This window comes from Muscardinus avellanarius, assembly GCF_963383645.1.
Source record: "Muscardinus avellanarius genome assembly, chromosome: 11".
Taxonomy (NCBI): domain Eukaryota; kingdom Metazoa; phylum Chordata; class Mammalia; order Rodentia; family Gliridae; genus Muscardinus; species Muscardinus avellanarius.
This window is the reverse complement of record NC_137797.1, coordinates 105,976,168-105,999,232: the sequence shown is the minus strand read 5'-3', so window position 1 is coordinate 105,999,232 and position 23,065 is coordinate 105,976,168. Positions and strand designations below refer to the sequence as shown.

General features: G+C 41.0%; 1 protein-coding gene across 2 annotated transcripts in view; it reads right to left on the bottom strand.

Moving 5' to 3' along the window:
• Window positions 1–23,065, bottom strand: part of PTPRO (protein tyrosine phosphatase receptor type O) — a gene marked incomplete at both ends in the record, with an annotated part of 207,500 nt that overhangs the window by 43,324 nt on the left and 141,111 nt on the right. For both annotated transcript variants that reach the window (XM_080705559.1, XM_080705560.1), the window contains 6 exons: window positions 2,901–2,969; window positions 5,898–6,018; window positions 8,309–8,441; window positions 10,783–10,922; window positions 20,390–20,510; window positions 21,832–21,983. In XM_080705559.1, coding sequence (XP_080561685.1) covers window positions 2,901–2,969; window positions 5,898–6,018; window positions 8,309–8,441; window positions 10,783–10,922; window positions 20,390–20,510; window positions 21,832–21,983 — 736 coding nt within the window. The remainder of the gene's footprint in view (window positions 1–2,900; window positions 2,970–5,897; window positions 6,019–8,308; window positions 8,442–10,782; window positions 10,923–20,389; window positions 20,511–21,831; window positions 21,984–23,065) is intronic.

Sequence of the window (23,065 nt, the reverse complement as noted above, 5' to 3'; positions counted from 1 at the left end):
ACATTCACAAGCCATCAATTGCCTAGTTTATAGTGTGTGTGTGTGTGTGTGTGTGTGCGTGTGACTGGATACTGAACCAGGGCATTCCACCTCAGCTCTACATCCCTAGCCCTTTATAATTTTAATTTTGAAACAGAGTCTTCTTGCTAAGTGGCTGGGAGTCTTGCTAATTTTCTGAGGCTGGTCTCAAATCTTTGATCCTCTTGTCGCAGCCTCCTCCCAGGTACTAGGATTACAGGAGTGTGGCGCCACACCTGTTTGCCTAATCTGTATTCTCCTGGATACCCAGCTGAAAAAGAGCAAAATTATCCCATTTCGCTTTTCTTCTAATTCACACTTTTGATTTAAAATGCCTGACTGGAATCCAACATTTCACATATTCAACCTGCTTGGAAAACAGAACACCCAGTCACGGAGATTTAAAAATATCTTGGGACGGTATCTCTAGTTCTTCTCAGAACATGGGGAGGGGGAGGAACCCTATGCCCTTATCTCTTTAGTTACAACAGATCCGCACTGAGACAGCTATTCCCAGACAGTCAGAAGATGCTGCCGCCGCCAACACTGTCTTTGCCAAGAGCTGTGGGACAATTTGCTTGATTTTACAAGAAGGTCCCATCAAGAACTATCTTTCTGCCTCAGTTCCCTCCCGCTGGGCTTCCATAAATTTTATGAATTGTAACTGGCTATGAAGTTAGCTAATATCCAGCTTTTCCAGGTCGTGATATAACTGGGTCAGTGCAGGATGGGACTCGCATCTTCTCTCAGAGGATGAGGAGGAGGCCTTTAAACTGGGACAGGAAAGATGCAGGTATCTGTGAGTCAATCTCTTAATTTTAGGAAGAATGCTCCTCTCTCTGAACAAATCTAGTAATGCGTCTTCTATTTTGCCATGAAAGGCGTTATGAGATTTTCTTTCTCCAGGGATGGATTGTTTTCAATAGCAAAAATCTATTCCTGCTAAAATTTAAAAATGGCGCACCTGTTGTCTTGTTGAAAAGAATCCAGTTCCAACTAGTGTGTCAACCACAGTGAGAATCAGCCATAATTGGGGAACCCCTGCATTTATGTAAAGCCTCCACTCCCTTGTTGACTCTCCGGAGTAAGATTCCTGGTCTCTCCAATCTTTTTTGTTTGTTTTTGTTATTGGGAATTGAACCCAGGGGCGGTCTGTTTCCGAGCCACACCCCCAGCCTCATTTTATTTTCTGTTTTGAAACAGGGTCTCCCTAATGCTGAGGGTCTTTGCTAAGTTGTTGAGGTTGGCTTCAAACCTGCAATCCTCCTGTCTCTGCCTCCCAGGCGCTGGGATTATAGACATTCGCCCCACGCCTGGCTTGAAATCTATTTCTTTAATCATTTTGAGGGACTAAACAGGAAAAAAAAATCATTTATCAAAGGTTAATATGAAATGTTCGTACTGTAATATATTTTTGCATGGCTGCTTTCAACAGAAACCAAATAGGCCATATAAGGAGTGCCGGCTTAAGTGAAATGTTTCTTTTGTTTGTGATTTTATTGAGTATTGGTCGAGCTGGAGAGGAATGTTAATTCTCCAGTATCACTGTTAGGTACAATACCAACCAATTTAACCTCTTAATGTTTTTCTAATTTTCTAAATGTTTCTTCTGTGTAGGCCCGTAATATTCAAGCATACAGAAAAATGAGACTTTTTTCTTATGGGACATCCCTGGATTTGATATTTATTAACCTGTAAGTATGAAGGTTGAGAATCCCAAGCTGTACACTTCTACTTAAGTTTGTTTGTTTGTTTGTTTATTTATTTATTAGTACTGGGGATGGAACCCAGGGGCATTCTACCTCTGAGCTACAGTCCAGGCCTCCCTATTTTTATTCTTTATTTTGAAACAGGGTCTCACTGAGTTGCAAAGGGCCTCATTAAGTAGCTGAGGTTGTCTGCAAACCAGGATCCTTCCGTCTCAGCCTCCCAAATGCTGAGATTACAAGACTGCACCATCACACTCAGCGTTCTACTTAATTTTTGAACAGTAGTGGTACCTCATAGACGCAGGCACTGAAAAGTGAGGTTTTGTTTGTTTGTTTGTTTGTTTCTGTGGCACTAGGGATCGAACCTAGGGGTGTTCTACCTCTGAGCTATACCGTCAACCCTATGTTCCTATGTTTTTTTCTTTTTTTTTTTTGGTGGTACTGGGGGTGGAACCCAGAGACTTTCTAACTCCGGGCTATACTCCCAGACCTATTTTATATTTTATTTGGAAGCAGGGTCTCAATACGTTGCTGAGAGCCTCACTAAGTAGCTGAGGCTGGCTTTGATCCTCCTGTCTCAGCCTCCCAAGCGCGGGGATTACAAGCGTGTGCCACCACGCCCGGCTTTTTCTTTTGTTTTTGAAACAGGGTCTTGCTAAGTTTCTGAAGGTCTTGCTAAGATGCAGAGACTGGCCTCAAACCTGCCTTACTCCTGTCTCAGCCTCCCAAGTACTGGGATTACTGGTTTGTACCCCCATGCGTGGAGAGAAAGGTGGGTTTTCAATGGAGATGCTGTCCTCCTTTATCTTGCCTGTATCCCCTTAGCCACTGTGCAGGGGGCTTCTCCATTTGAGCCCTTCTTTGCGTGATTATGGGCTCCCTGCACGAATGCCTCAGCCCTTTGATAATAGCAATACAGAGAAAAGTAGGCCATTTTTCTCTACTTGGGAACTGCATTCAGCCCGTAGAAACCAATAATTAATACTTTGGAATTGCATTAAGCTTGCAGAAACCAATTCATACACTGAAAATCTAGCCATTGAAGTCTATGGTCACTGAAATCCTGAAAGGACATACAAAACTCATTTATCCTTAAAAAGAGTGACGTCTCAAGTTTGATGCCTTCCCAGCACGGCTAAGCCGCCGACAGGCTTGTTCCTGAGCAATACTCACCAGTTGTAGGGGAGTTTTCCGTCCCGCTCTAAGGATGCAAAATTGACGAAGGTTCCTGCTCCACATCCCCTGTTGGAAAGGAGCCACAAAATCAAGGTTACTTCTTTTTTTGTGGTACTGGGGATTGAACTCAGGGACATTCTACCTCTGAGCTACACCCCCAGCCCTATTTTTATTCTTCATTTTGCAACAGGGTCTCACTCAGCTGCAGACGGAGGCCCTCACTGAGTAGCTGAGGCTGGCTGTGAGCTGTGATCTTCCTGTCTCAGCCTCCCAAGCACTGGGATTACAAGCGTGCACCACCTTGTTCGGCGTTAAGGTTACGTCTTGAAATCACATTTCTTTTGCTGACATGAATATGAAAAAACCCTGCGCTGGATTATTATGACAACATAAAATTAAAAGAAAAAGAAAATTAATATAAGCACTATGTGTTCCTCTGTTTGTATACAAGGCAAAAATAAAAGACGAAACAGTCTTTCCCAAGATTGTGAATCAATTTATTTGAGTCCAAAAGGATTTAGTTCATAATCTTAGCCAAAAGGCATTCTTAACCCTAAAATGAATCTTTGCAGTATATGGCGATATGTTTTTCATAAAGCCATCATTGGTAAAGTCTAGAAACTTTTCTAGCTGAACTGACAGTTTTCCACTTTTAGCAAATTTTTTTGGGTGATGTTGTATTTTATAATGCTTTGATTTTCTCTGTATAATAAAGATGGATTATTTCCTCTAAATTTTTTCTTAGGTCATAATATCCTTATTATCTATTACTTTAGAAAACAGTGACATATATTAAAATAAACCGGTTTCTGCCATGCTCCTTACCCAAAATATTTTCAATTTTAATCTATTACTAAAAAACACTTTAAAGTTTTTTTCTCCCCAAAACTGAAAAAACAGTAAACACATGTTCATACCTTCTCTGCCTCTGGCTAATATTATGCACCCAGAACACAGCTCACTGGAGATCATAGCTGCCATTTTTTTCTCTAACCACAGTTTCTGGACTTAATCAGAATTCAAGGTAATTTCTTCAGTTATCTGACTGGTCTTATTAAGGTGTTCTAGGAATAATTTTCTTCTTTTGAAAAAATATACTAATATATTATTGTATCATATTATATTATAAAATTACATATTGTCGGGCTCAGGCCCGAGTTTTTATCTGCCATAAACTATTATCTTTCAAGCACCCAAAGATGGAGTCTGACACACAGCAGCAGCAGATGTCAGCTAATATTTGTTACGTGAATGAAGCTTCAGGGTGAGCTACATAAATTCACACGGATTGCAAATCAGATCGGAGGGTAATTTCAGAGCTGGGTAGTGCAGACATAGTACACTACAGCCTCCCTACTTATTGTTATCAGATTTATTCAAACAACAACCTCAAGCAAAATTGATTTTCACATTCAGGATTAGTTATACGTTTCTGCTTCCATGGAATTCTGTTCTTATCTTCTTTATAATCCCGGTCAGATTATGGCCTTTAAACATAGCCTCATGTTTTACTGGCAATTGAACTCTGGGGCATTCTACCTCTGAGCTACACCACCAGCCCTATTATTTTGAAACGTCTTGCTAAGTAGCTAAGGGTTTTGCTAAGTTGCTGAGGCTGGTTACAGCCTGCAATCCTCCCATCTTCGCCTCTTATTTAATTTTTTAAGAATTTTATTGGCACAGTATAATTATATATGGTAAAGTGATTCAAAGTGATATATCCATATAGCACACAGCATCTCTTAATGTTTTTCCTTAAGGATGCATTTTCAGCTAAGTTTCTACTGGGTAGCTTTGCTGTCTAATTTTCTTTTGGACATGTCATCACTGATTAACTCCTTATGGGACAGATAAATTTATTAATGGATACACAGAAGGCAGAATTCTGAAAAAAGAAAACGATGCCGATTTACACTTCAGCAAGTGATTCAAGTGAATTTTGGGCAAATATAAATTTGAACCAGATTTCCCAAACCCAGGAGTGCTCAAATAAGCAACAGTTTCTCAGGAGAGTTGATGGATTGTTCTTATTAATATCAGGACAACACAAAGCGCTTGTGCTCTGTTGCATAATGCATTCGTGGCCAAAAGAACAGTGAGACACTGAAATCATAAATCAGAACGTTTTTCTTGGGCTGGGGATAGAGCTCAGTTGTAGAGCACTTGCCTGGTGTACACAAGGCCCGTAGCTAAGTCCCTAGCTCTGGAAATAATAAAACATATAAAGGCTTTTATAATGGCAAGAAAAATAAAACTGGCTGCAACTCAGTGATATAAAAAAAAAACCCAATAGGGCACCTTGAATAGACCTAATCATTACCTAATCATTAACTAACTCTGCAAGTATTTTCTGATCAAAAAACAAAACTAATGAAGAGATTGGTTTCCTTTTCTTCTTGTGGTTTCCAGTTTTATTAACTTCTTTCATTTCTCATACCAGACGGGGAACATCATTCTTTTATTCCAACAGCTGAAAGTGCCCAAATGAAGTGGACCCTTGTTTATGGGCTTCTTAAAATGCCAGGATGGACAGAATGCAAGAGGTCTGGCTTTGTGTGAACTAAAAATCTTTTGTTATCCCATTTCAAGAACAATGTTTATCAAATAATTTGTAGACGTTTACTTAGGAGACATATAAAAAAGAAATAGACACTAAAAACTGAAATAAAGCTCGCTGCTGTACAATTTGGGTTTGTAAAAGCTATACATATGCAATGAAAATATTTGGGTTTTTTTTTATGGTACTGGGGGTAGAACTCTTGAACTTTCTACCTCCGGGCTATACTCCCAGACCTATTTTATAGTTTTTATTTGGAAGCAGGGTCTCACTAAGTTGCTGAGAGCCTCACTAAGTAGCTGAGGCTGGCTTCGAACCTGTGTGATCCCCCTGTCTTAGCCTCCCAAGTGCGGAGATTACAAGTGTGCGCCACCACGCCCGGCGTAAGGAAAATATTTTTTAAATGTTGGATAAATGAATAACAAAACTTAACTTACCTAGCCATCTGCAGATGCTTTTTCCTAAGAATGACAAGGGTCACGAGGAGTAGTCCGATCAGAAGCGTGCTAAGGAGGGCCAGAACTGAGATGGCTACCACGTTAGGGTTCATCTCTGTCACTGAAGAGAGAAGCCGCATGTCGTTACAGGTTCTTTTTCATGGAAACTAACTGGAATCTTAATAACAGTGAACTTGTGAATTTGTTTTGGTAAAAACAAGGGCAGCAACCATGTTTCTCCAAAGTAACAGTGACCTCAGCCATACGTTAGCAGACTGGCAAAGATGTCCAGGTGTCTGGAAGCAGGAACGTGTTTTCATGACCTACAACTTCAGGATGCCCTTAAACACAAACTGAAGTGGTAGGAGGGCCAGAGCTCAAGTCCTTTCCAAAATTGAGAATACAGAAGTTGTGATCATGTATCACCACTGTTCAACATTTTCAAAAGCTTAGAAGGAAGCAAGCTCTTATTTTTATGCCCGTAACTTTAAAGCCAGAAAGCACAGTGGTGTACTTTGCTCATGAGGACTAATACTCTCCGAGCAAAGGCCCTGGAGCACTGTTCTCTGCTTCTGTACAACATGCATCATTAGAGTGGGCGTTGTGATGGTCTGTGACCACATGCTTGGAGTTTTCCACCTTGTAACTCAAGGGATTCAACCTCGTAATAAGGTGGAGGGTCCTTAAGAACAGGGGTTGTGTCTTTTTTTATTTTTTATTTTTTTGGTACTGGGGATTGAATGCCAGGGCATTCTACCTCCGAGCTACACTCCAGACTTATTTTTTTTTAATATTTTTATTTGGAAACAGGGTCTCACTAAGTTGCTGAGAGCCTAAGTAGCTGAGGCTGGCTTCGAACCTGTGCAGTCCTCCTGTCTCAGCATCCTAAGTACTGGGATTTTAAGCATGCGCCATCATGCCCAGCCCCCATTTTTATTTTGGAACAAAATCTTGCTAAATGGCTGACTTTCTCACTAAGTCGTTGAGGTGGTCCCCTAACCTGTGACCCCCCTGTCTCAGCCTCCCAAGGACTGGGACTACAGATGTGTGCCACCATATCCAATTATATCTTTCACTAATTTTTGTGTCATTTTATGCTTTCTCTTGGGGTTAAAATCTTTCTTGCACATACTTAGTGATTTTATATTGCTGTATTTGATCAGTGACAGCTGAGAGCAAGGCCGAAATTGGTAAAACTGAGTCAATCAAGGTCCTGTGTCTACTACTAAAGAAGAGAGAGGTCAGTCGGGTGTGGTGGCGCAGACAGGTAACCCTAGTATATGGGAGGCTGAGACAGGAGGGTCGCGGGTTCAAGGACAGCCTCAGCAAGTAGCGAGCCTCTCTGCAACCTAGCAAAACTCTGTTTTGAAATAAAAATAAAATAAGGCTGGGAGTGTAGCTCAGAGCTAGAACGCTCCTGGGTTCAATCCCCAGTATCTCCCACCCCCCCAAAAAGACAGAAGACGGTATGATCACGCTGATAGAGTTGGCGACAGCAGCTTGCATCAGACACTGCATGCTAGCGGGCTCTGTATTTTATTTCTAAGCTTATTATTATTATTATTATCATCATCATCATCATCATCATTTTACAGATAAAGAAAAGGCACAGAGACAGTAAATATTTTTTCCTAAATCTTATATTCTAGCAAATGCACTTTGGGATTAGAATTAAAAATTTCCTGCCGGGCGCGGTGGTGCACGCTTGTCATCCCAGCAGTTTGGAGGCTGAGACAAGAGGATCATGGTATGAGGACAGTCACCTCAGCTACAACTTAGTGAGGCCTTCTGCAACTCAATGAGACCCTGTTTACAAATAAAGAATAAAAAAAAATAGGGCTGGGGGTGTAGCTCAGAGGTAGAATGTCCCTGGGTTCCATCCCTAGTACTGAAAAAAAAAATTTTCCTGACCCTAAATCTTGAGATTTTTCTTTTCAATGAGCATTGGCTCCATTAAGAGTATGTGTATAGTCGGGCGTGGTGGCGCATGCTTGTAATCCCCGCATTGGGGAGGCTGAGACAGGAGGATCGCGCAGGTTCGAGGTCAGCCTCAGCTACTTAGGGAGGCTCTCAGCAACTTAGTGAGACCCTGTTTCCAAATAAAATAGAAAACAGGTCTGGGAGTATAGCCTGGAGGTAAAAAGCCTCTGGGTTCCAACCCCAGTACCACCAAAATAAATAAATAAATAAATAAAAGTATGTGTGTATATATATAATATAAATTATATATGTGTACATATATGTTATGTTATGTATATATTATACATAGATATGTTTCTACATATATATACGTATAAATATATACACATATTTATACATATATATAAATATATATATACATATATATATATTTTTTTTAAGTGGAAAGAAACGACTCCCCAGGACTGTACTGCAGCAGTGTGCGTCAGTACCCATTGTGGAGACGGCTATGAACGCGGGGACGCTCGGGCTCTCGTGGCTGAAGCTGGTGACGCTGCAGTTATAGGCGGTGGCGGGGAGGAGGCTGGAGATGGTCACGACGTGAGAAGACACAGCAACTGGTTCCTGCAGCGGCAGAAAAGAACGTGCATTTTCATCAAAACGTCACCAATGTTGTTTTAAAATTATGATTGTTATTATTATTATTTATGGCTACTGGGATTAAATCCAGGGGATATTCTATCTCCAAGCTACTCCCCTCACCATATACATATATAATATTTTTTGAAGCAGGGTCTCATAAAGTTGCTGCAGCCGGCCACCAAGCCCTGAGATCTTCCTGCGTCTGCCCCAGTCCTGGGATCACAGGTGTGCGCCGCCACGCCTGGCTCCCTACGTTCTTCCTGATACAAACCGAGCTTTGTATCCGTGGAAATTTTGTCTTGTAGTTTGAATTTGCACTTCCTCATTACCACGAGCGATTTCAATCGCTTTATCATATGTTCAAAAACCTTTTGCCTTTTCTATGAGATATTTGTTTGGGGGTTGTCAGTTTTTTATCTTTTTGACCTGTAGCAGCTCTTTATATCTTAAGGACCCTCTTGCTTTGTCTGCACTTTCTGCTTTTCTACAGCACACGCCAGGGGCACTGGGTGGTAAGTTGGCGATCTCAGGTCTAGACTAGAGATATATGTGAGTGTACAATACATAAAGACAAGCCGGCATAACACTCCTTTTCAGAACGGCATGCTGCAACGCTCCTGCCCAAAGGCATGACAGCCATCCACGCTGACTTATACTCTCGTCTCTTATATTCTAGAAGAGAATGATTCTCCCGGAAGAACGGCTTTCGCTAGCAGGACTCGGTAGGAGCAAGTGGCTGGCTAACCCTTGTGTTCCGACAGGGAGACCTCACTGGGGGTAGAGAAGTAAATATCCACTCCTGCAGAGCAGACATTTTCAAAAATCATTCTTAGAACACAGGAATGCAGCTGCTCGGCACAGATCAAATAGAGATAAATTTGTAGAAGAGGCTATCAAAGGGGGAAGAAATCAAAGCATATTATCTTAGCATTTGGTACCAAAGGATTTGTACTTTAGGCAATCTTTTTTTTTTTTTTGCCTCAAGCTCCTGACCCTCATTATTTAAAAAGCATCAATTATTCATGCTTGTGGTCTTAGTCTGGATAATACAGTATGCTAAGTCCCTCACTGACCTTTTCTGTCCACCTCTGGCTAGAAAATGTTCTGTCTTGTGGCTTTGTTACCCCAGGTTTCCGGCTCATCTCTGTCCTCCTGTTCACCCCAATCTGGCGAACAACCCGGTGTTTTATCGTTTTCTGTTACTTGTGCTGTTAAACGTAAGCCCCAGCCGCCACTCAGACTCCTGTGTTCCAACAGAAGTGGCCTCATTAGGAAACTCGATGTTCACGCTTTTTTTAAAATTAGTAGAATGAATCTTTCTCGTGGCACGTCTAGTTTACGTTACTTCTTTCTAAGCTCACGTGACATCTACAACTATATTAAAATTTTTTTGAGGGAAAATGTGGATCCTGTACCATGTGGGTCCTCTAAAGTACTTTTCAAAAAATTAGCAGTTTGTTCAGATTTGTTAGGTTAGATTTTATATGGCAAGGTCTTAATGCCCTCGATTAATTTAATGACCAAATTAAAAAAAAATGGACCAGTTCCTTTATTCCTTTGTACCCCCTGGAGTGAGTGGAGAACTAGAGATAAAAGGTAAAAAAAAAAAATAAAATAAAATAAAATAAAATAAAGAGAGAGATAAGCCGGGCATGGTGACACATGCTTGTAATCCCAGCATTTGGGAGGCTGAGGTAGGAAAATGGTGGTTTGCAGACAGCCTCAGCTACTTAGTGAGGGCCTTTGCAACTCAGTGAGACTCTGTTTCAAAATAAAGAAAATAATAGGGCTGTGGGTGTAGCTGGGAGGTAGGAAGATCCTGGGTTTCATATTCAGTACCATAAAAAAAAAGAGATCAAAGTTCTTCTCTCATGAGCTTGTTCTAAGCTGACCACTAATGTCTTTTGCCAGAACACACACACACACACACACACACACACACACACACACACACACATGCACACACCAGTTTTCCCTTATCCCAGTAATAGTTCAAGGAAACAGAAGAGTTTTAGTTTGATCAGATGATTAGTCTTGATCAAAACTAACTCAGAAAAAAGAAAGTCAAAGTGCACAATACCTGAATTTTTGTCTCGGGGATGGGCGTGGTGGTACACACTTGTAATCCCAGCATTTGGGAGGCTGAGACAGAAAGATCGTGGTTTGAGGCCAGCCTCAGCTACTTAGTGAGGCCCTTTGCAACTCAGTGAGACCCTGTATCAGAATAAAGAATAAGAAATAGGGCTGGGGGTGTAGCTCGGAGGTAGAATGCCCCTGGGTTCCATCCTCTCCACCACCAAAAGAAAAAAAAAAAGCACAGTACCTGGAGTTTTGTGTCCTGACTGGAGCCCGTGGGCTGACAGAGGACCTGGAAGAAGTCGGCCACACCCTCTTCCACCCACAGCAGTGTCACCGAAGTCTGGGTTTTGTTCACCGCAAAGAGCGATTTGGGAGGAGCTGGTTCTAAGGAAAGAGAAAGTGTTCCAAAGACGTTTAATGTCACCCGAGGCGCTCCTCTTACTAGTAAGAGTCAGACAGCTTCACGATCCGTCTGTAGGCAGCTCAGACCCCACAGAGACTTTATGTGGATTTTGAAATCTGTCCTGTGGCAAAGACAGTCCTCCAGCTCCGAAGGCGGAACGTTTTTGCCCCTTTCCTTCCTTTCACTTTATACTTCTCCTTTCGGAAGACTTCTGTTTTCTACTTCAGCCCTAATCTATTAATAGTTTTTGTGATCTCTGTCCTAGAGTGAGCATATAGTCCAATACTATAGAACTTCCTGGAAGAGACACAGAAAATCTGTACTTTAAAAAAGCTGGGAAAACAGAAATGGCGGGCATGCTCCTTAAAGAAAAAAGATTGAATTTAGCTGCGTGGGCATGGTGGCACATGCTTGTCATCCCAGCATTTGGGAAGCTGAGACAGGAGGATCGCGGTTCATGTCCAGCCTCGGCTACTACTTAGTAAGGCCCTTTGCAATTCGATGAGACCCTGTTTCAAAATAAAACATAATAAAAAAATAGGGCTGGGGGTCTAGTTTGAAGGTAGAATGCCCTTGAGTTTCATCCCCAGTACTGAAAAAAGAAAAAGAGGTTGAATTTAGACTTAGTCAGTGACCTTTCTCCCTTCCTCTCGAGACAATTTGAAATAATTTAGTCGGAGAAATGGCTTCTTGGAAATTTAGTCAAAATAAAAAGAAAAAACTTACAGATAACATGCTCTTTTGTTGTTTGTTGTTGTTGCTTTGATTTTAAAGAAAAGGATTGATGGGACAGGACTGGATGGTTAATAAAGTGTTAGCGTTAATAAGTATTTTGATCTTAGACTTTTTTTCTCAGTACTAAGGGTGGAACCAGGGCCATTCAATCTCTGAGCTATACCCCCGCCCTATTTTTTTATTCTTTATTTTGAAACAGGGTCTCACTGAGTTGCAAAGGGCCTCACTAAGTAGCTGAGGCTGTCCGTGAATGGCCATCCTCCTGTCTCAGCCTCCTGAATGCTGGGGTTACAGGAGTGTACCACACACCAGCCTTGATCTTTTATGTTTTATCTTGATCAGTAAATTCACCCCTCTCTTGGTCACTCTTCCAAGGCTGGTCCCCAGCTCCTGGATTTCAGCCATCTTAAAATAGTCCTGTAAAGAGTTTGCCCTTTTGGTGGGTATATGCTTTTGTTGGGAAGGTTTAGTATTTCTTTCTAGAATATCATCATCGTGGCCCGGTTCAGAAATGAGAAGTATGTCAAAACCATTCTTGGTGTGATTTATTGCAGATAATGTGAACTAAAGTCCAGCAAGACAGAAACAAATGTCTTTCCAGAAGCAACTTGGCAAATTTAGACAGGAGAGCCAAAGGGGAAAAAATATGATTTAGTCTTGGGCCAGTGAAATTCACAACTGATGTCAGGATTCTTTCTCATCTGCAATGAATTATCCACCCCTCACTGGCTGTATGGTCTCACTTCTCTTCTGATGAAGTGAAACTGATGAAATAGAGTTTCTGGTGAAATCCAGAGGTCCGTGTCTACTCCCCACACCCTTCAAAACCACCCTTGCTACTGACTCTGCGGAGAGCACGTTCCACAGTGGTTCTGACCTTCAAAGAACTACTCTCTGGCAGCCAGAATGAGGAAGGTGGGCCAGACTTGGGTGTTTTGTTAGGCTGAGGTTTGGCCTTTTTTTATATAAGAAAAAACAAAACCAAAAACCCTACACTACAGAATTACTCCTTTGTGAGTCTCTTGGACTATAATCAGAATTTCTAAGATGTCTGTATCTCTCCTCTGGTAGGTAGATAAAATCAGTTCAGCTAGCCAAGGTAAGGTTGCTCAAATCCTCATCTCAGGATCCAACTTTTTACACCTGCATCTTCCATCAATCATCCTGGCCCCCTTGAGCCTCTCGCTACTGGCTCGAGCTCGGGAAAGTCAAACAGGAATCTGGCAAACTCTCCCTCTTGTGAATCGATTCTATTTTCCAACTATTCCTGATGCACTTCAGAGCATAAGCATTTATGCAGTAGCTCAAGAAAAAACTTTGCGATGGTCTTCCTACTTCTCAGTTCCAGAAAGCATTTCTTTTTAGCAATCTTTGTCATATCTTTCATCTTTCCTACATTTTTTTTTGTACTGGAGTTGAACCCAGGGGATCACACCTCCAAAACTATACCACATGCCTTCTATAATTTTTTTTTATTTACAATAAGGTATCACTGGGTTCCTGAGAGTTTCACTAAGTTGCTGAGACTGGGCTTGAACTTAGGATCCTCTTGTTCCCAAGAACCGGGATTACAGGTGCGGACCACCAGGCTAGGGATTACTCTCGATCTGACTGAGAACGTGGGTCTAGAAAGTAAGTAAGATCCTTGGCCATGTGACAAATTTTTCTTCTTTTCACGTGAAATATGGTGGCAAGAGATTATTCCAAGACCACTGTCCTTATTCTCACCCCATTCTTTCCCAAAGACACTTGCAGCTGAGCGCTGTAGCTCAACCAGTAACATATACAAATCATCTGCCTGTGAACTATTTAGGATCTTTGGGATAGGTGCGCTCCTTAAATAAAACAGGCAGAAATTAGACTCTGGCATCCCTGAGGAAACAAGAAAAGTTACAACAAGGTTTTATAAGTGAAGGTGTGACTGGGTTGGAAGGGGCTTCTGATTAGATTTCACAGCTCGAGACAACATCTGTCCCAGGGAAGGCATTAACACGTGAGAAACGTATTATTGTCCAACACAGCCATCAGCCACAGGGAGTGCTTGGAGTTGAAAGGTCCTGCAAATGTGAAAATACCAGTGGGATTTTGAAGGCTTAACATGAAAAAAAGAAGATAACATCTCAATAATTCATGTTGATACTACTTTGGCTATTTTGGCTAAGTAGAATATGTTGAACTCAATTTTCTTCCTTTTTTTTTTTTTTTACTATTTTTTAATGTGATGGCTGGAAATTTAAAAATTACACACAGGCTCTCATTATATTCCAACTGGATGGTACTGCGTTAGAGTTCCTTCCTATTTGCTAGAGTAGAAATCCAGAAATACTGCGCAGAAGTTGGCTGGGTCCCTCTCGGCTGTCCACCTCCTCTTTTGCAAAGGTAAGCGCAGCTCAGCACCACAGCCTGAGCAGGCTTAGAGGACTTGTACCCCCATCCTTAGGCTCAGGACTGAAAGGCCAGGCGCGTTCAGGGAATCACCTGTGGTGGGGCACAGTGACATGCAGGAGAAGTTGGATCGGTCTCTGTCTCTGCTCTGGGTCTAATGCTGTGTTCTCAGCCTTCTCCATCGAAGCCCTAAGCCCCAGAAGGCAGCTGAATTTGGAGACCAGGCTGTTCAGGAGGTGACTAAGTTAAAATGAGGCCGCTGGGTTGGAGCCCAATCCCATCTCACTGATACCCTTCTTCCTTAAAGTACTTGATGCACATTCACGAACATATCAAGTCAGCCAGTGAGCCCAACATGATGGGGACGGGGAGGGAACCGGGGCAGGGCTAAGTGAGTTGTGTGCGGATGTACACCTCTACCATCTTGTACTCCTTTAAGATGCATGACTACAATGCACCAATAAAAAATTAAAAAAGAGAAAATTGGGATGTACAAAGAGACAGCAGGGATACATGCATGCATACAAAGAAAAGATCTCATGAGGGCAGTTGGAAGGAGCCTCCCTACAAGCCAAGGAGAGAAGCTTCTGGAGAAGGTGACCCTGCTGACACCTTCAAGTCAGACTCCAGCCTCCAGAACTGGAGGAGGGGGAATACATTTCTGCTGTGTAATCTACCCGGTCTGTGGTATTTTGTTATAGTAGTCTATACACGCATATAAATATGTACAGGCTACTATAATATGTATAGGCTACTATAACATACTATATATATAGACGATATATATGTATATATATATATGTATAGGTTTGCTTGCTATTAATTACTCTAAAAGCTTTCTAAAATTGCTGGTGTTAAGACAATCTGAGTTTCACCCTTTTCTTTTCCTACCTCCCCTCAAATGCCTCTCTGGGTTTGGGCTGGAAATCCAATCTAATTTTATAAGAAAATCAAGTTCCATGCGTAAAATGCAAGGCTGTAATACTATCTCTACCATTTAATTTAGACTGCATTATTATGAGCGGCTCAAGCTGCTGCCCCGGGTCTCCAGGGAGCAGGTGACCTTCAGAGCAGTATGAGCTGCTGTCTGATTTGTATTCCCTGCTCTGGAAGCAAAATTTTTCTTTTTCTTGGGAATGCCAAAGGGAATAGTTAGATGTCATATTTAACGTTGGAGCAGAATGCAGAGTGTTTATTGTCTAAAGTTTATCTTTCTCCTAGTTATCAGTTCTGTCTTGTAATGTGGCTCCTTGATGTATCTGCCTACCTAATGATATTTAATGAGGCTGCAATTATACCCATAAAGGTCAGCTCACTCTGCTTACATTTGATGGCTCTTGGGTTGGTAAGTCACGGTACAAATGCACGACATTGGTCATAAGAGAAATTTGGTAGATAATTACTGTAAAAATCATCTTAATCTGTGATCTTTGTGACCAAAATCTATTTACTTTCTTTTTTTAATTTTTTGTGGTACTGGGGATGGAACTCAGGGGCATTCTACCTCTGAGCTACCCCCTCCAGCCCTATTTTTTATTCTTTATTTTGAAACAGGGTCTCACTGAGTTGCAAAGGGCCTAAGTAGCTGAGGCTGTCTGCAAACTCAGATCCTCCTATCTCAGCCTCCCAAATGCTGGAATTACAAGCTTGCGCCACAACACACAGCTCTCAAAAATCTATTTTCTACCTTCAACCTCACTAAACAATTTTTAGAATATTCATATATAAAAGTATGGGTTGGAAGCTGGGCTTGGTGATGCACACTTGTAATCCCAGTACTTGGAAGGCTGAAACAGGAGGATAGCAGGTTTGTGGACAGCCTCACCTATTTAGTGAGCCCCCCCCCAACAAATTAGTGAGACCCTGTTTCAAAAAATAAAGAATAAAAAATAGGGCTGGGGGGGTGTATCTCCAAGGCAGAATACCTCTGGGTTCAATCTTTTCAATCTTTTATTTTGTTTTCTCAGCTTAAGCAGTTTACCTTCAGCAGTGTAAGTCACAAAACTTGTATTTAACTTGTCTAAAGAAAAGATCTGCCACATAGGTAGTGGTGGCTGAGGAACTTATTTTCAAGTTGGTGGGAAGAAAAATCTGCAAAAAAGAAGCATTGTTTGAAAAGGAAATAAAACAAAACAAAAATAGAGAGTAGAGAAATCTCAGAGTGAGCTGAGAGTGATATGCGATACAGTGCAGAAGAGGAATATTTATGTTGAACGGCAGCAACTTTGGTCAGATCTGAAGTTTCTCAGTCCTCTTCTCAGTGTAGAGAGATTCCTTTCCTAACTTGAACATTTCAAAATAATACTGGGAAATGCAAAAGACAATCAGGCAAATATTTAGCATCTGAAAATGCATTAAATGATAATGAGGTCTTTTTCATGTACAAAGCATAAGGATTTTTTAGAGATTATGAATACATCATTGCCATTGCTTTTAAATGTTTTATTTATTGCTTAATGATAGCAAGTGTCTTATCCTCCTCTGTGGTGAGGGGGGTGGGTTTTAACAACTCAAGTAACTCCTAGGGATAATAAAATGTTAAGAGGAAGCTTGCTGTAGTATTACTTAGTTTCAAAACAAAATTCTGACTTCCTCTTTTGTAATGTTGCCAGGAATAATTTAGGACTGATATATCACAAACGTCTTAGAAAAAGGTCACTTTGTCCACCTGCAGACCACGCCATCGCCACCGTGTGGCAGGGGAGGCAGGATGTTTTGAAAGAAGAGCATGCATTAGTTCAGTAGTTTGGTTTCCTTTCTTTTGGGTAGATATTCAGAAGTGGTACTGCTGGACCATGTGGTTAAGTTTGTTCCCATTCTTCTGAGGATCCTCCATACTATTTTCCAAATTGGTCGTACTAATTTGCAACCCCAGCAACAATGTATTAGAGTTCCCAATTCTCCATATCCTCACCAGCATTTGTTGTTGTTTGTGTTTTGAATGATTGCCATTCTAGTTGGAGTTAGGTGAAATCTTAGTTTTGATTTACATCCCTCTGATTGCTAATGCAGGCGTATCTATGTCCATAGCTGCTCAATTCACCATTGCCAAACTATGGAACCAGCCAAGATGTCCATCAACAGGTGAATGGATTACAAGACTGTGGGATATGGACACAACAGAATTCTACTCAGCCATAAAGAAAAACACAGTCACATCATTTACAGGGAAATGGATGGGACTGGAGGACAGTATGCTAAGTGAGATTAGTCAGTCACAAAAAATAAGAAATCAGATGCTCTCCCTAATATGTGGAAGCTAGGGAGGAAATGGGTCAAAGAGGAACTCTGGACGAAGAAGGGGAAACTCTAGATGAGCAAATAAGGCGACCTGACTGAGGGGATGGAGGGGGAAGAGGGAAACTCCCTGATGTACATGATGTACATTCATAACACTTCTCACTCTTATTTCTTTTCCTTCCTTCTTTTTTTTTTAAAGGTTGGAAAACTGATTTTCTGATACAAACTTATCAAGCCCTCTTAAAGTTGGCTCAGAGTTCCAGGTAGGTCCACCAAGTCTCAAAGATATGACTGGCTATAGGTTGAAAATATAGTCACTCACACCAGTGAGTTCTTAATTATCAATCCTTAGGTGCATATTTGATTGACATATATATTGACTTCAAAAGGGACCCATCATCACATATGACCACAGTACCATAAAGTTGTGGGCAACCCCTAATTCCATGGGCTCAGTACCCGCAAACAGCACCAACTTGGATGCCTGTCTTCTCTGGATGCTTATTGTTGACAAGAATAATAGAAAATTCTTTATTTTATTTATTTATTTTTTTTTGTGGATTTGGGGATGGAACTCAGGGGCATTTGACCTCCGATATACGCCCTCTGCCCTATATTTTTAATTATTTATGTTTGAAACGGGGTCTCACTGAGTTGCAGAGGGCCTCACTAAGTAGCTGAGGCTGTCTGCGAACCGCGATCCTCTGGTCTCAACCTCCCGAATGCTGGGATTATAAGCGTGCGCCACTACGCCCAGCTAGAAAGTTAATTCTTATCAATGGTTTCAGGAAAGGGCTCTCTCTTACATATATTATCTTCTGGTACATTGTACTCATTGGTAGCCTGGTTTCTTTCCACACACTCATCTCATGCAAATACTTCTAGACTCTTATTTATTCTAATTCTACTTTTATTCTAGGTTGCATATATATATATGTATATATATAATATATATTATATATATCTGTGTTTACTCTGCTATTTATTATTAATCAATTTATCTTAACTTGTTCATGCTTTCATTTTTAAAAAATACTCTCATTCTAAACAGACCTCTATCACATGGACATTAAATTGCAGGTTACCCCAATGAGCTTTGGTTCAAGCTCTAACAATAACATTTTGATCTGAATCAAAATCTCTGTGGCAAAGTTGCATTTTCCTGGAAGGCAGAATTAATATGACTTCTATGTATCCCGAAAATGAGTACCAGGAAAAAACATAAAATGACTAGACTAAAAGTTTTGTGAAGCAAAAAATAACCTCAGTACAAGTTATTTTAAAAGCAAAATGCGATTTCACTTCTTGGAAAGGTGAAATTGCTTTGTTAAACATTAACTAGAATGCTACTGTCAACTCTGAGGCCCGCAATTCCAATTCAGTTCAGTACCTACGGAACTGTTATAGGTGGTGGGGCATTGCATCAGCGAAAACTAGAAAATCTTATAGAATACAACAGCCTGCTTAGGAGGCAAACTTTTTGACAAAAGGATAAACACTTAGGTTATTTAGTTGTCAGAAAAAAAAAAAAAGCCAGGCACATTTTATGTAGATTGTCTTGCTTTCAGGAAAGAACAAGTTAGAGACAATATACCATCTGATATTAAGATACCACTAAGGAACAGCTTATTGATTTTAAGGGTAGGATTAAGTAGAATTAATTTATCCGGAAACTCGCTTTTCCCATTTGAAAAGTTTAAAGAAACTTTCCCTAGTGGTTTAGATAGTTCTATTGGGGAAATATGGAGTCTCAAGTTCATTGAGAAAGCATCATGGTTTTTAACCCATAGTCCTATGCAGACATCATTGTACCACTTCGTAACTTATACCCATATTCCTGAGGCTCTGTAGATCATCCATGATGTCACATAAAAATGACAGTGAAGCATGTAATAAGCCCAATGAAAATGCTACTTCGAGAAGACCATGTCTAAACTTGCATTTTAATGGAGACCAAAAACCCAAACTAGCTGGAGAAAGCAGTCGGGAGGGACCCGAAAAAACAAAACAAAACAAAGCTCGGTGCAATAATAATTCCTGAAGAAAGAAAGACACCCGGGCATGAGCAAAATCTTCAGGTTACTCTGGTTACCTGAAGTTTTGAACTAACATTTCTGTCTATGGAAGACACAATCAGAATTATGGTTGGAACTGACTGATCGGAAAAAGGTAAAAAGATGGTAAAAAGATGACGCAGTGTTAGAAACTGCCATTCTTTATTCTCCTGGAATTCAAATATAGACTAGGGAGAAAGACCGCAAGTGATCTGCCCTGCTTGAAAGAGTGAACGCTACCCTTGGTTCTCAACAGGAGAAGTACTGCCCCCTTGAGGGTTCTTGGGAAACTACAGGAATGTTTCACAGAAAGGGGAGATTAACAGATGCTGTCCTACAATAATCAAGAGTCTCTCCCTTCCTTCCTTCTTTCCTTCCTTCCTTTATTCCTTCTATATTAGTTTGTCAGCCAGGCGTGGTGGCGCATGCTTGTAAACTCTGCACTTGGGAGGCTGAGACAGGAGGATCACGCAGGTTCAAAGCCAGCCTTAGCTGGCTTAAGAGACCCCGTTTCCAAATAAAATATAAAATAGGTCTGGGAGTGTAGCCTGGAGGTAGAAGGACCCTGGGTTCCAACCCCAGTATAAAAAAAAATATTAGTTTGTCATATGTTAATTTTGTATCATCTTTATTTTGTATCACAGGTATAAAATTATACAAAAATTTTAAAAATCAGTATGTTGATCTTGTATCTACACAATTCCACTTAAGACAATATAGATATAATGTTTATATGAGGAGGAAATGTCTGATAATGTTTGGTACTGTGTGCTAGATAGCTTCTACGGTCCTTCCATCTTTACAGTCCTACAATACACTAAGAATAGGAAACACCTTTGCCTCTTAGGAGAGTGTACATTTCACTCACAAAAACGTATACTAAGTTGCCTGTATCTTTAAGATTTAAATGTCTATGTTCTACTTAAAAGAAAGCACTAGCTGTTTTTCTGTTATGATTTCATCAAGCCAAGGCGCCCATGCTGAATTAAATGATGCATGATTATTTCGTGCCCACGCCTGTGTGCCCCTCTTACCCAGCTTGACAAGGCGCAGCATGGAGGTATTGCTTCCTCTTTCGGTGCAAGCGGTCACTGAAAGGTTGTAGATGTCTCCTGGAGGCAAGCTGAGAATTGCAGTCATGACATTGCGTGTCACCTGTAAGACCATCAAAAGTCTGGGCTTAAATGTCTAAGGAATGAACCAGCGCCCTGCCCTACACAACCAGAGAGCCAGAGCAGGCATCCCTTCTCTGTTCTGAGCTGTCATCTCTGCTCATTTACATTATAAAGAAAAGTAGCAGCCTCTGAAAATTATTACATAGATTTCTCAACTGGGTCAAGTGCAAGGTGTCTTAAGAATGCACAATACATGCCAGATAGAATAATTTTATAATCTATCCCTTTATTTGGAATGAATATTACTCTGAAATATCCCCAGGTATGCAGTCTATTTTAGAAAAGACAATTGCTGGGTTCTTACCAACACAAGCATCCTGAGAAGCTCAGGAGAAACCTAGTCTTGTCTGTGGATACATGGCTTCCTAACTAAAGACTATTTGCTACCCTTCTCTAGAGCTAAAGGGAACCATGTGACCTGGTTCTGAGGGATGGATTGTGGGTCTCCGTCCTCTCTCTTTCTCTTCCTGTAGGGTGCAGTAAGAATATAATCACAAGGCATCTGTCTTTGTGCTGAGGAGCGTACCACACTGTCGCAGACAGAGTAACAAAATAGAAAGGATTGATGACCTCATGGGGGAAATACTGTGTAGTCCTGGATTACCATGAAAAACACATCAACTTATATTTTGTTTGACATACTCTCTTTTATTTTATTATAGTAGTTTAGTCTGTACCCTAAGTAATACAATGCTAAAAAGCCAATAAATTAAGAGAAACGATATCAATTTTTCCAATGTACTCAAAATATTTAGGTGATGGTAATTTCTGGGAGAAAATTTTGAAATACATTAATTGCAGTTCTTTGGAAAATATTTGGCATCTTGAAAAATAAAAGATCTTGAATGGCCGGGCGTGGTGGCGCACGCTTGTAATCCCCGCGCTTGGGAGGTGGAGACAGGAGGATCGCGCAGGTTCGAAGCCAGCCCCGCGCGCTGGCTTAGGAGACCCTGTTTCCAAATAAAAATGTAAAAATAGGTCTGGGAGTGTAGCCCGGAGATAGAAGGGCTTCCAGGAACCCCAGTACCACCAAAAAAAAAAAAAAAAAAGATCTTGAATGGATCCTTGCTTTAAATGTAAATGAAAACCATGATGACCACTACTACAGCTCACTAGTAAAGATGGAAAGGTAAACTCTATGAAAGGAAGAATTTAGTTTGGGTGGTTCTTCTGTATCCTGAGCCCCAAAAAGTGCCAATGGGTATACAAACATTTGCTTAATGTCTCCATAAATGCTTGCTGAATGGTTCTCATGCCACTAAGTGTTCAGATGTCTAATACCAGGACTGAAAGGAACATACACTCTTTTTAATCTTCTTCCTCCCTTCTGCAACGACCATCCAGTGGAGCATTCTAGAATGAGACAGGTCGGTGGTGTCATCCCCGTAGGTCCAACTGACGTATAACAGGCTGTTGAAATAGTCCACAGAAGTGATTTCCGGAGCCACTGGGGCTACAAGGAGGACAGAGGCGCAACTCAGTATGAGAACCTAATCATTTCAGTACTTATCAGGAGGGCATGAGATCGATCCAACATGGAGTTATCATAAGGAATTAAAGCCCCTGCCACATGATGGCCCACAGGACTCCTGGACCTCTAGGAACAGAAGGAAGGTTGTGGGACAGGATCATACTTGTTTTATGGGACTCCAGATTGTATATTTCAGAGACAAGATAAGTAGACTTACCCAAGCCTCAGGACATCAAGGTATTTTATGTAAACCACAGTTACAAGATTCCAAAAATATTGGTGTGCTTGGATATATTTGTTTCATCAGTCAATTAGTATTAAACAGATAAGGATAGTATGCCAAATCTTAGCCAAAAGGCTGAGAAGTGATAAATTAGTATTAACAGACATTGATGAAGTTAAAGGACCCCAATATTTAAAAACTTGGGGTCCTTTAATGTTAAATTCATTGCAATACACTGATGATGCTTATGGGATTAAAGAATAGTAGGAAGCTGGGCATGGTGGCATCCACTTATAACCTTAGTATTTGGGAGGCTGAGAAAGGAAGATCACAGGTTCAAGGCTAACCTCAGCAACTTAGTGAGACCCTGCTTCAAAATAAAAAAATCAAATAGGGCTGGCAGGTGTAGCTCAGAGGTAGAATGCCCCTGGGTTCTAGCCCCAGTAACCTCCCTGCAAAAAATAGTAGGAAAGAAAATTAAAGGACAGAGACAGGAGCCCTCTAAATAGTTTAGAAGATAAATGCTATCCGTAAGATAACATGGCACTATCATTGACAGTGTCTAGCCCCAGGCTTTGCAGAAAGTGTAGTGTGTGTGTGTGTGTGTGTGTGTGTGTGTGTGTGTGTGTGTGTACTGAGGATTGAACCCAGGGGTTTTCTACCTCTAAGCTATACTCCCAGTCCTTTTAGTGTTTTGTTTTGTTTTGTTTTGTTTTTTAAAAAAAAACAGGGTCTTCCTAGGTTATTTAGAGTCTCGCTAAGTTGCTGAAGCTGGTCTCGAACTTGTGATCCTCTTGTTTCAGTCTCCCAAGAACTGGGATTACAGGCATACATCACTATG